The sequence below is a fragment of the Mobula hypostoma genome, chromosome 29 (genome assembly GCF_963921235.1).
Source record: "Mobula hypostoma chromosome 29, sMobHyp1.1, whole genome shotgun sequence".
Lineage (NCBI taxonomy): Eukaryota > Metazoa > Chordata > Chondrichthyes > Myliobatiformes > Myliobatidae > Mobula > Mobula hypostoma.
Window position 1 is genome coordinate 4,392,990 of NC_086125.1, and position 12,207 is coordinate 4,405,196.

General features: G+C 44.2%; 1 protein-coding gene across 1 annotated transcript in view; it reads right to left on the reverse strand.

Moving 5' to 3' along the window:
• LOC134339324 (PDZ domain-containing protein GIPC1-like) overlaps positions 1–12,207 on the reverse strand; it is a 64,192-nt gene that overhangs the window by 35,590 nt on the left and 16,395 nt on the right. The window contains exons 2-3 of the mRNA XM_063035728.1: positions 12,019–12,204; positions 2,102–2,282 (exon numbers count right to left, since the gene is read on the reverse strand). Of these exons, the coding sequence (XP_062891798.1) occupies positions 2,102–2,282; positions 12,019–12,204 (367 nt within the window). The remainder of the gene's footprint in view (positions 1–2,101; positions 2,283–12,018; positions 12,205–12,207) is intronic.

A 12,207-nucleotide genomic window follows, 5' to 3' on the forward strand; every position in this document is an offset into this window, starting at 1 on the left:
AATGAATTTCCAACAAGACTGAAAGTAGCAGCATTTATATGGGGGTCTCAAGCATGCACCATTTTTCAAGACCAAGGTTGAGTTCCTAGCTTTAGCTGCATTTCTTGCGTACTCCTCATTCTTCATTTCTCTGTAGGCCAAAAATTTCTCTCAACTTTGAAGAGATAGTGACAGAATCAAACACTGGGGTAGAAATTCCTAAGATCCACAATCTATAGTGAGGAAACCCCTTCCCAACTCAGTCTTAAGATGATGATACTACCTTGAGACCACAGAACAGTGCGGGAACAGGCCATTTGGCTCTCAATGTTATTCTGAACTAGTAATCAAATGTCTAACAAAACTAATCCTTCTGCCTCCGTCATGCTCATATCCCCCTAATCCCTGCACATTCATGTGCCGGTCTGAGAGCCTCCTTAAATTATTTGATCCTGTTTGCTCTCACTGCCACCCCGGCATCACATTCTGGGCACCACCACTGCGTGAAAATCAGAAACTTGCCCCACACGTGATTGAACTGTACCCCCTCACCTTAAAGCATGCCCTTTAGTATTAGACACTTCAACCCTAAGGAAAAGGCACTGGCCATTTCCTCTCCATCTATGCTTATCAATTTCAAACGTTCATCATGTCTTCCCTCAGCCTCTGAGGCATCAGAGAAAACAATGCAAGTTTGCCTATCCTCTCCTTACTGCACATACACTCCAATCCAGGCAGCATCTTGGTGAATTACATCAGAGTTCCAAATTCCTCTTTGGTATCTGCCCCTGTCAACTCCCCTTAATCTTAAATAAATAACACACAGTCATATGAATTAGGAAGGTAGGCCAGAGACTTTTGAAACTGCTCTGCCATTCAGTCAGATCAATGCGAATCTGACTATAACATCAACAGTATTACCATCTATCCATGGTAATCTTTAACTGCCTTAAAGAATCTAAAGTCTCGGCCTTAAAGACTCAAGACTAAACTTCTACTATTCTTTGAAGACAAATCCAGACACACAACCCTCACATGATTTCACTGTCTTTATTGGTTAACTCCTTAAATTCCTAGTTCTAGATTGTCCCAGAAGGGAAAACATCCTCTCACACCTACCCTGTCAGAATCTCTCGATCATGTGCTCGATCATGTCGGCTCTCATTATTCTGACCTCCAGTAGATACAAGCTGGACCTGTGCAGTGTTTCCTCACTAGTAAACCCATACATTCCAGTTTCTGAACCACTATCACAAAAACTAAAGCTGGGGAAAAACTCAACAGGTTAGGCCCCAACTGTGCAAAGGAAAATGGCCAACATTTTGAGTCTGCAAATCTTCATCAGAAAGAGGAAGATGCAAGCTAGCTGGGTTTTCCCAGCTTTATCGACTCAAAGTAAAAACTAATTTATATCTGCTTCCTCATTCTGCAGGCTCCTGAAATGTTAACTGTTTCTCTTTTCTCAGATGCTACCAGACCTGCTAGGTTTTTCTAGCATTTTCAGTTTTTGTTTCCGATTTCCAGTATCTGCAGTTTTTTTTTGTGAGGTTCATCTCCCCTGAATTGCTGCCTAATTATTCACATAACACCAAAACACTATATGGCAACCCCAGATGTGATCTCAGTAAAGTCCCAGACAACTGTAGAAGCATTTTTCTGCTTTTCTACTCCATTCTTTTTATGATTAAAATGTTGCAAGTCTTCATTACCTGCTGTACCTGTATGCCTTGCATGAGGATACCAAGATCTTTATGAACACAAACATCCATTGCCTTGTTTTCCCACTCTTCCTGTCAATGCATCCAAGCTCAGTTCCCCATATTACCACCCATCTCACCCATTAATTTGTTTACATTCCTTTGTAGAAATCTGGAATGCTCAAGTTTCCCACTTCCATCAACCAATTTAACCACAATACCGTCCCTGAAAGATTAATGAGGTAATAGCACTTTAAGTATAGTACGTGTTCCAAAGTGCTTCATAGCAACATTGTCAAACAGAAAATGACATCAAGTCACTCAAGGAGATAACAAGTTAGGTGACTAGATGTTTGTCATGGGGTGGGTTTTAGGAAATATCTAGAGATAGAAGATATAACTTCATTTGAAGATGACTCACTCACCAAAAGCTTTCAGGGGCTCCACAAGTCGCAAAGTGAATAACTGCCCCTTCACGAGACCTTTCAGTAGCTTGGCAACTTCGAAGTGGCGGGAACCAATGACGCTCTGGCCGTTGATCGCCTCAATTAGATCCCCAACCTTGATGACTTCCACTTGGTCAATAAGGCTGCCTTCCTTGATTCTCTGTCAATTAAAACAGTGTTAAGGAAGGCAGTGGTGAGGTTAAGCTCTCCTGTTTCTTCACTGTACTAAAATGCAAAGACCTTCTTTGTCACTTTGCCAATGTCAAAGGGAGCAGAGAAGAATGGAGTGTTTTACACCAAGGGCCTAGAATGACGGCATTGACAACGACAGCAGAACCATTAATGAGATGAGTGGAAATTTAGAGCAGTGAGGAAAAGCTATGGAGCCATCATTCTACAATGATGGGGAAGTACCCATGGTACTAATCTCTGGTGTGCAAGATTCTTCCAGAGAAAGGTTGGCAGATGTGAAGAGAAAATAGCTGCAGAGAGAGAGGTCAAACTCACAGGTGGAGAGAAGGTTTGTCTTGCCTAGCTTGTAACTTGATTTGGACATGACATACAAAATGCTGGAGAAACTCAGCAGGTCAGACAGCATCTATGGAGGGGAATAAACAGTTGACATTTTGGGCCAAGACCTTTCATCAGGAATCCCGACAAAGCATTTCAATACAAAACATCGACTGCAGAATCTCTTTCGTCTTGGATAGGACATTTTACTTTGCTGTAAAGCAGTTGCAAGCTATTTTTGTTGTGGAGTGGACCAGGTTTGAAATACAAGTGTGAGAACCACATTTTAATTTGCACAAGCCTTTCAGGAAGTGTTCTTTTTAAAATATGTTGAGGAAACACCCTTTCAGGAGCTGCAATTCCCATTCTCCACCCTCCTCCTCCTAAAGTCCGAACACATTTTCTCCCTCTCTACTCTCAGTACCAGTGCATTTCAACTTCCTGTACACCAGCCTGTCTTTAACCAGAGTAAACCCCAGGACACATGGTGTGAGCAGAATTATCTGCAGCTTAATGTGAAAAAGACTAAGGAGCTGGTGGTAGACCTGAGGAGAGCTAAGGTACCGGTGACCCCTGTTTCCATACAGGGGGTCAGTGTGGACATGGTGGAGGATTACAAATACCTGGGGATACAAATTGACAATAAACTGGACTGGTCAAAGAACACTGAGGCTGTCTACGAGAAGGGTCAGAGCCGTCTCTATTTCCTGAGGAGACTGAGGTCCTTTAACATCTGCTGGACAATGCTGAGGATGTTCTACAAGTCTGTGGTGGCCAGTGCGATCATGTTTGCTGTTGTGTGCTGGGGCAGCAGGCTGAGGGTAGCAGACACCAACAGAATCAACAAACTCATTCGTAAGGCCAGTGATGTTGAGGGGATGGAACTGGACTCTCTCACGGTGGTGTCTGAAAAGAGGATGCTGTCTAAATTGCATGCCATCTTGGTCAATGTCTCCCATCCACTACATAATGTACTGGGTGGGCACAGGAGTACATTCCGCCAGAGACTCATTCCTCCAAGATGCAGCACAGAGCGTCATAGGAAGTCATTCCTGCCTGTGGCCATCAAACTTTACAACTCCTCCCTTGGAGGGTCAGACACCCTGAGCCGATAGGCTGGTCCTGGACTTATTTCATAACTTACAGGCATAATTTACATATTACTATTTAACTATTTATGGTTCTATTATTATTTATTATTTATGGTGCAACTGTAATGAAAACCAACTTCCCCCTGGGATCAATAAAGTATGACTATGACTAGAAATCATGAAATTCAGAGGACCTTACAGCCCAATGTGTCCATAACAGCTCTTTTAAAGGGTTTTTGTAATTACACTCAGTTGCCACTTTATTAAAGGAGGTACCTAATCCTGTATGTGATGGTCTTCTGTTGCTGAGTCCATTCACTTCAAAGTTCAACATATTGTGCATTTAGATTCCCACCTGCACACCACTGTAATGTGTGGTTATTTGAGTTACAGTCCCATACCTGTCAACTTGAATCAATCTGACCATTCTCATCTGATCTATCTTATTAACAAGGCATTTTCGGCCACAGAACTGCCACTCACTGGAAGTTTTTTGTTTCTTGCCCAATTCTCTGTAAACTCTAGAGACTATTGTGTGTGAAGGTCCCAGGAATTTGAGATACTCAAACACCCTGTCTGGTACCAACAATCATTCCATAGTCATAGTCACATTGATCACATTTCTCCTCCACTGATATTTGGTCTGAACAACAACTGAACTTCTTGACCATGTCCGCATGCCTTTATGCACTGAGTTGCTGCCACATGATTGGCTGATTAGATATTCACATTAATAAGATGTACGTGTGTACCTAATAAAGTGGCTATTGAGTATTAGTGTCAGAGAGAAACTACTCACTTAATATTGCAGTAACAGTAAAACAAATACGACAACAGAGTTGGATACGATGCTGTATACTGACACAGGTATAGGTCAAATCCATGGTACAAAGGATTGTAAGTGTACGTGGCAGCATTTGGAAATGGCTTACTAAAAAATATTGGTGACACAAGGTAGTAGATGGAAGTAGGCATGTCTTTTACAGGAGTTGAAAATCATACACATGGTGGCTTTGGAAGAGGTAGGAAGCACTTAGTGAGCAGGTAATGACTGCCATTAACATGGAAGTGAACTGGTACAGTGTGTAACACCCTGGTAAAGGTTTTACTGCTAATGTTGCAGGGATATCATGGAATGGTCTTTCTGTAGAAGCAGTGTTCAGGTCACTACTGGAGATAAGGGATGCTTAGGAATGTGGGCCATCCAATCAGGAGAGTGGAATGGGGTGAAGGTTCTAGAGAACGCTGGGGAGCAGTTTTGTGACTGACACCAGTGGTGGGTCTTTGTTCAACAGGAGATGAAGAGAGAAGATGATGGAGAAACCCAACTGCAGGACTCTATTCGATGGAGGCCAGGCACGGAGATCTGCCGAGGATCAGTGAATATGGCTTTTGGAAGATTTGAGCTACAACCTGTGTACGTTTGACTGTTCAGTTATAATGGGCCTTTTTGTTTTTTTCTTTACTAACTCTTTGGTTAAGTTTACGTTCCCAAATATACTTCTTTATAACTGTATGCAATGTGCAATCTGTTATTTCATGCTGACTGGCTATTGCAGGGCAGCAAATCACACAAACTGGGGTCTGGGTGGGCAAGACATCCCAACACCATGGATTTGGTGAGACCAAAGTCATATACTCCCTAGACACACAAAGCTGAAGAAAGGTAGGCTCTCACAACAGAATCCAATGGTTGTTAGCGAGGGGCTAACAAACCGCATTTCCAGAGACACCCAGTAAAAGAGTGTTTCATTGTGGGGGCTCATCCAGGATTGAATTCTTTGAACACTGCACGATTGCCCCAAGAACTGATTAAGTGGGTTTGCGTTTAAGCCTGGGTTAACTATCGTCCAGGAAAGTGATTAAGATATGTGCTTACGGACGCTGCAGGGGGTCAAACGTTGGTGCGCTTCAAAGAGATTACCTGTAGCTAAGGCTTGTGTTCTGAGCAGGGTAGATATCCTCAGCCCAGATGAATTGCTGACTGGAGTTATGAGCACTGTTAATGCTTTAGATGAAGTTACAACCATGGAGTGGCAGTTTGGTCAAACAGCGGGGAAAGATTCCTTTATAGTTCAGATTAGCGCTGATGTTATGGGAGTCGATCTGCCTCGTACCATTGGAGTACCCAGAGAGGCAGGGCCATATTTTCAGAGAAGAGGGAAGTGTAGGCAAAGTGCCAAATTGGAAGCCAAGTTTCCCGTAGCTGAGGGCGGAGACTTTAAAGACAAGTAGCTCTCATTTCTGCGGAGCAAAGGGAAGGAGTGGAAGATCTAACGAGTGCTCCGGCGAGGGATGAAAATTCTGAGCTGGTGTTGGCCCTTTCGTTCTTGGCAGATAAATGGCAAAGTGCCTTGGCAGAAAGTCGAAGTTACTGTAGGCTGAGGATGTTCTTCAGAGTGAAGCCCCCCCCCCCGAAGGGGGAGGAGGAATGAGACTTGGGTGCAGCAGACTTGTCAGATGCTGGATGAGTGCCAGAGCTCTGATAATGTGAAAAGACAGCCACTGGTAGAGAATTTTCAGAGGCAGATGTGGTCCTTGATACGTTAAGTGTTGATTTGTCCAGACCCGGTCAAGAATGGTGAAGCTTAAATTCTTGTGGGAACAAATATTCCTATTGTGAGGAGGCTAGTGTGAGCCTGCAAGGAGAAAGCTGGAGAGAGCTTTCTGAAAACATTGTCCGTTCACCCTGCATTCAGAGCTGTTTTTGAGGATGTTCTAGGCTGGATGATAAGCACAAACGAGGAACTGTGTGGTACACCCAGACCAAACTTGTTGTGTTATGGGGAAGCAGCTAGAGTGACAAGAAATGCCAAATTCCCCGGAATGCCTGACGCTGAGGCTCCAGAAGACCATGAAGAGGAATCAAGTTTACCTGCTGGGGTACCAGTGAGGCCGAACCACAGAAGTTGTCGATTGTACAGACAAACAGGATGACCAGGATTGTCAGGAACACCTCGGAGAGGGAGGTCACTTTCAGGTGAGGAATGTCGATGGAACACCTTTTCCCGATGACTGTAATGATGAATTGGAGTTTCTGGAATTGAAATGGTCTGTGGTGGATAAGTTAAGTGATTATCTATATGGTGCCAAGTTCAAGGTGAGGGCTGACAACAATCCATTGACTGGTATCCTGATCTTGGCGAAATTAGATGCCACAGGGCCATCATTGGTTGGCGGCGTTGTCTGCCTATGATTTCAGCCTGAAGTACCAGCTGGGGAGCCGGAACATTGATGCGGATGCTTTGTCCCAAAGGGCGCATGAAGGGCTGGAAAAAAAATGGAGAGTGGGAGAGCATTCCTGCATCTGGAGTTAAAGCAATGTCCCAGTTTTCCCTCTCAGAAAAGTCAGAGGCAAGGCGAGGGCAGGATCGAGCGGTGGATCATTCGGGAGCTTATGGTTGTGCCATTCCACAAGTTTACTGCCACCTGATCGCTCCAAATACTAAGCAGTTGCCTGAGTTGTCCAGAGGAAGTGACCACCACTCAGCAAGATGACTCTTGTATCGGTACCATTTGGTCAGTTGTTGCAGAAAGAGATACAGCCCAAGCTGAGAAGATGAAACACCCTGCCGTATCTCTTCTGTTGAGAGAATGGAATAAACTGGAGTTGACGAACCAGGTTCCACACCGGGTCACATCTCTTCCAGACAGGCCTCGGCATCACCAGTTGGTTCTGCCTGTGAAGTAACAGAGGATTGTGTTGAAGTCACTTCATGATGATTCAGGTCATTTGGGGTTTGACAAGACCTATGGCTTGGTCAGAAATCAGTTCTACTGACCCTGAATGAAGCCTGAGGTCAACGAGTATTGCAAGTCTGCATTCACTGCATTTGAAGACGCTGCCTACAATGGCTGCTCCCTTATCACATTTGCAGAGTGTGGGGCCACTTGATCTAGTATTCATGGATTTCCTCTCTATCGACCCTGATTCCAGCAACACAGTGGATATCTTGGTTATTACTGATCACTACACCAGATATGCTCAAGCTTTTCCTACAGAGGGCAGCCACCATGGCCAAAGTGTTATGGGAGAAGTATTTGGTTCATTATGGCCTTCCCAGACTGACACGTAGCGATCAGGGAAGGGATTTTGAGAGTAGGCTCATACACGAGTTACTGAGTATGCTTGGAGTCAAGAAGTTAAGGACTACAACCTCATCACCCTCAGGGTGATCCCCAGCCCAACAGGTTCAATCGGACATTGCAAGACATGCTCAGAACCCTGGAGATCAGCAAGAACAAATGGAGTCAGCATACTGGGTATTTGGTCCACTGCTACAATTGTACACAAAATGAAGCTACTGGATACTCACCATATTATTTGAGCTTTGGGCGTGAAACAAGGTTGCCTGTATAACTGTGTTTTGGGACTGATGGTGAAGATTTGCCACAGAAGACCTATCTGAAGTAGGTGAAGGAGGGAATTGCAAAAGTCTCATGATCTAGCAAAGGTCCCTACAACCAAGCAGGATCAAGGAACTAAGAGGATACATGATCAAAAGAGTAGGTTCTCCCAACCTGATGCTTTGCAACAGAGTTCTCAAAGAATTTGGGGCTACCAGGAAAGCATAAGCTGGCTGATTGCTGGCTCAAGTAGTGGAGAGTCAAATGCCAAACCTACCAGTTTTCCAGGTGAAACCAAAGGATAGGAATGGACCTGTCAAGGTTCTCCATCAGAACCACCTCTGGGACAAGGGGCAAGTGTTGACCCAGAGCCTGACATGGACCCTATACCTAGTAAGAGGATTCTGCGGCAAATTGGGAGAACAAAAGGACAAGCAATAGAAAGGCCTGGAAGGGACTTAACCACTGAATGTGGCACAGACCTACAGAATGAGGAAATGGGAGTATGGCATTTGCTACCCTATGCAAACTCCCCAATAATTGACGAGGAGATGCCCAAACCTCCCCATTCTGATGGAGACAAAACAGGGAGGACTAGCAGTGGACAGGCAGGCTTGTGGCTGGACAATGAAGAGAGATTGGGCTCCAGAGTGTCTGGGAATGAAGCCGAGCTCAGCCAAGTGACGGAAGACCCGAGTTGCCAGAAGGCACGAGTAATGGACAGGGAGTGGACTCTCCATGTAGACAGGAAAAATCTCAGAGAGTGTCCAAAGCTAAAGTAGATGATGGGATAAGGAGGTTTCAAAAAGTCAGGAAGCCTCCAGATAGGATGGGCTATGTCTCACTGAGGGAACAGAATGTTGCACCTAGTGAGATATGTCACTACCATTTACACATGGATCAGAGGTTCTGAGGTCATGAAATTCCTTTGAAAACTATATTATTAATGAGAGGATTATTTCAAGTCTGAGGACATGATATTTTGGTGGGGGTGAGTGTAATACCCTGGAAAAGGTTTTACTGCTAATGTTGCAGGGTATTTCATGGAATGGTCTTTCTGCAGAAACAGAGTTTGGGTTACTGTTGGAGATGAGAGATGCTTAGGAAAATGGCCCATCCAATCAGGAGAGTGGAACAGGAAAGAGGATCTAAGGAATGCTGGGGAGCAGTTATATGACTGACACCAGTGGTAGGTCTTTGTTCAGCGGGAGATAAAGAGAGAAGACGCTGGAGAGGACCAGTCATAGGATTCGATCTGGTGGGAAAACACAATTCCATGGAGCCCAGGCACAGAGGTCTGGCGAGGATCGTGAATATGGCTTTTGGAAGATTTCAGCTCCAACCAGTGCACATTTGAATGTTTAATTATAATGGGCCCTTTTTGTTTTTTTTTCTTCTTTACTAACTCTTTAGTTAAGTTAACATTCCCAGATATATTTCTTTATAATTGTATGAAGTGTGCGATCTGTTATTTCATGCTGACTGGCTATTGCAGGGTAGTAAATCACACAGCATTCACACAAACTGGGGTCTGGGTGGGCAAGACATCCTGTCTGCACGGAGTTGGCAGGACCAAAGTCATGTACTGTCTGACATACAAAGCTGGTGAAAGGTGGGTTCTTGCCACAGAATCCAGTAGCTGTTAGCGAGGGGCTAACAAACTGCATTTCCGGTGACACCCAGCAAAAGGGGGTTTCAAATGTTTCTGGATTAGCAGAAGTTTCCACAAAAAGTAGTACTGTTACCCCCAGTACTGATTTGCTGGGCATAATTTTTCAACAAGAGATGTCAGACTTAGTGGAATTCCAGTGTTGCACATTAATTTCCAATCTCCCGGTCTGCTGTATATACCTGGATCAGGCCTGATAACCTTCTGGGTATTGACCCTTTCCAGGCATAACTGGAGGGGTGACGAGCCTGCATTCTGCAGTCACAACCCCCAGAGAACTACTCTTGGTCTCCACATGATGGGAATGCATGTTCCAAGACACTGCAGCTGTCACCACAGCTCCTAGGAATTGCTGGCAGACCTGCTGTCAGGCTTAGGACAATGAGTGAGCAGATGAGAAGTAGACCTCACAAGAACAGGCAACCCATAGGCCACAAGCTGTGTTCCATGACAATATAGCTGAACAGAAAGCAACTTGCAAGGCCCGAATTAATGGCTGTGGCATCACTCCTAACTTCTTGCAGCAGCACCATTTCATATACAGCAGCTCCACCCAGTGGTGATGTTCAGTACTACCACGTTCAGAAGCAACCAACTGTACAACCTATATGCATCTCCAAAACACTTCCAGGAGGACTATTAGGTAGCTCAATTAAAAGGTAAGATTTAACAAGAAAGATAATGCAAGGATTTTCCAGTTCAATACTGAAAACATGCAGCACAGAGATCACACCAATAGAACAGCTTCTAATAAGGGGTACACAACCAGCCAAACACTGGGGGATGCTGAGGATCAAGTAAAATTAAGAGCAAGATCTGAATTACTGAGAGAGTTCTTTACCCTTTCATTGCAGACCACAATACCCTACAATATTAAATCTGTGATCCCTTCCACAAAACCACACCAACGTCACAATTACAATTCTAAAAGTTATTGCTTACGATGAACATTGGGACAATTACCATTTAGACATCCTGAGTGTTTGCTTTAAGAATCTGTTTAGTTTTTGAAAGTTTACTTTCTCAAGCCTCTTCCAGAAAGACCAGCTCCACTTAGGTCTGCAAAACCTGCAGGACTGGTTGTGGATTTCAAGTACATTACTGCTAGGAATTTGGCTCTCAGTGGCACAATGCAGAAGTCCTTTTCGCAAGGGCAGGAATGCAAGCTGCACACCATACAAAACGTACGCAGATGTGCCACACAGCTGCAATTAGGATGAGATGCTACTTGTTTCAGGACCATCAGGTATGGGAATTACACGGTATCTGACCGCAAGACCCTTCAACAGATTGCGAGGACTGCTGAGCGAACCATCGAGGTCTCTCCCCCCCCCACCCCACCCAGAACACATCAGAAGCTCTGCATTCACAGATCCCTCAACCCTTCAATTCTGTCCCACAATCTCTCAGCCCTCCTACCATCAGGCAGAAGGTACTGCAGTATAAGAACAGAGATTGTTAGGCTGGGTAAGGGCTTCTAACTCCAGGCTGCAAGACTGAACACCCTACTCCCACCCAGCATACATTATTTATGACAACGGCACTATCAGCAATACTGTTGTATATTTAACTAAATGTCATATATGCACTTAATTGCATACCGACAGAATACTTTTTTTTAATCTATTATTGTCTTATTTTATGTCCAGTACATGATAATATGTACTGTGTTTTTCACCTTGGTCCATGAAGATTGTTGTTTCATTTAGCTGTATACGTGTATGATTGAATGACAATACTGTAAACGAAACAGACCAGCCCCTGAAACAGAGCACATCACTTACTTAGCACAATCAATTGAAGACTGTAGGCTGTAAACTTAACTGTTTCAATTTAAGTGCAATTAGGGATGGCATTGCAACACACACAAAATGCCGGAGGAACTCAGCAGGCCAGGCAACATCTATGGAAAAGAGTAAACAGTCGATATTTCAGGCTGAGACTCAGCCCAAAACATCGACTGTTTACTTTTTTTCCCATAGATACTGCCTGACCTGCTAAATTATTCTAGCATTTGTGTGTGTTGCTTTGGATTTCCAGCATCTGCAGATTTTCTCATGTTAGGAATGACATTGAACACGGATCTTCCCAAAAGTGCCCACATTTTATAAAAGTGAAATCATCTGCACATGCTAGCATGCAAATATCCAAAACCAAGGCACGTCATTTGCAAACGGAGTGTCATTTGCATTGCTCTCTCTGGACTGCATTCCAATGTGAGATAAAAAGGCAAAATACAATCCAAAACCTTCAAAAACTTTTTGTCATCCTGAACTCACCTTTATGAATGCATAGCCTGCTCCGTTATCAGTGATAGTTAGCCCTAAAGCATCTTCCGATTTGTAGATCTCCACTTCTTTCTTCTGCCCCTTTACATGGGCAAAGATGAAATCCTCCAGGCCAATCTGGCCACCCAGGAGCTTGTCCATGTCCACTTTATGGGTGTTCAAAGTGCAGAACATGATCTG